The sequence below is a fragment of the Atta colombica genome, unplaced genomic scaffold (assembly GCF_001594045.1).
Source record: "Atta colombica isolate Treedump-2 unplaced genomic scaffold, Acol1.0 scaffold27, whole genome shotgun sequence".
NCBI lineage: Eukaryota > Metazoa > Arthropoda > Insecta > Hymenoptera > Formicidae > Atta > Atta colombica.
In genome coordinates, this window is record NW_017259370.1 from 1,215,499 (window position 1) to 1,215,740 (window position 242).

The 242-nt window shown below is 32.6% G+C and overlaps 2 protein-coding genes across 2 annotated transcripts in view; one reads left to right on the forward strand and one right to left on the reverse strand.

Moving 5' to 3' along the window:
* LOC108689372 (tRNA (guanine(10)-N2)-methyltransferase homolog) overlaps positions 1-242 on the forward strand; it is a 4,417-nt gene that overhangs the window by 2,750 nt on the left and 1,425 nt on the right. The window contains exon 7 of the mRNA XM_018196110.1: positions 46-238. Within this exon, the coding sequence (XP_018051599.1) occupies positions 46-238 (193 nt within the window). The remainder of the gene's footprint in view (positions 1-45; positions 239-242) is intronic.
* The window catches only part of LOC108689371 (ER membrane protein complex subunit 2-like), a 5,527-nt gene that overhangs the window by 537 nt on the left and 4,748 nt on the right, over positions 1-242 (reverse strand). The window lies entirely within an intron of this gene.

Here is a 242-nt window from a genome sequence, read left to right on the forward strand (position 1 = left end):
ATTTTATATGAATTTAATAAAAAAACAAAAAAAATTCTTTTGTAGCACCTTACGGTATAAGGGAAGCTACAGAACGTATAGGTACTATGAAGATAAACCCGGTGATAGAAGAACATCAAGCAACCTCTCATATTCCTTCAAAAATTGTTTATGGTCTGAATCAAATATATAAAGATCTGTTGTGTTTCTCTGCGAAACACCTAAGACTTCAAGGCAGATTGGTCTGTTGGTATCCATTGTTT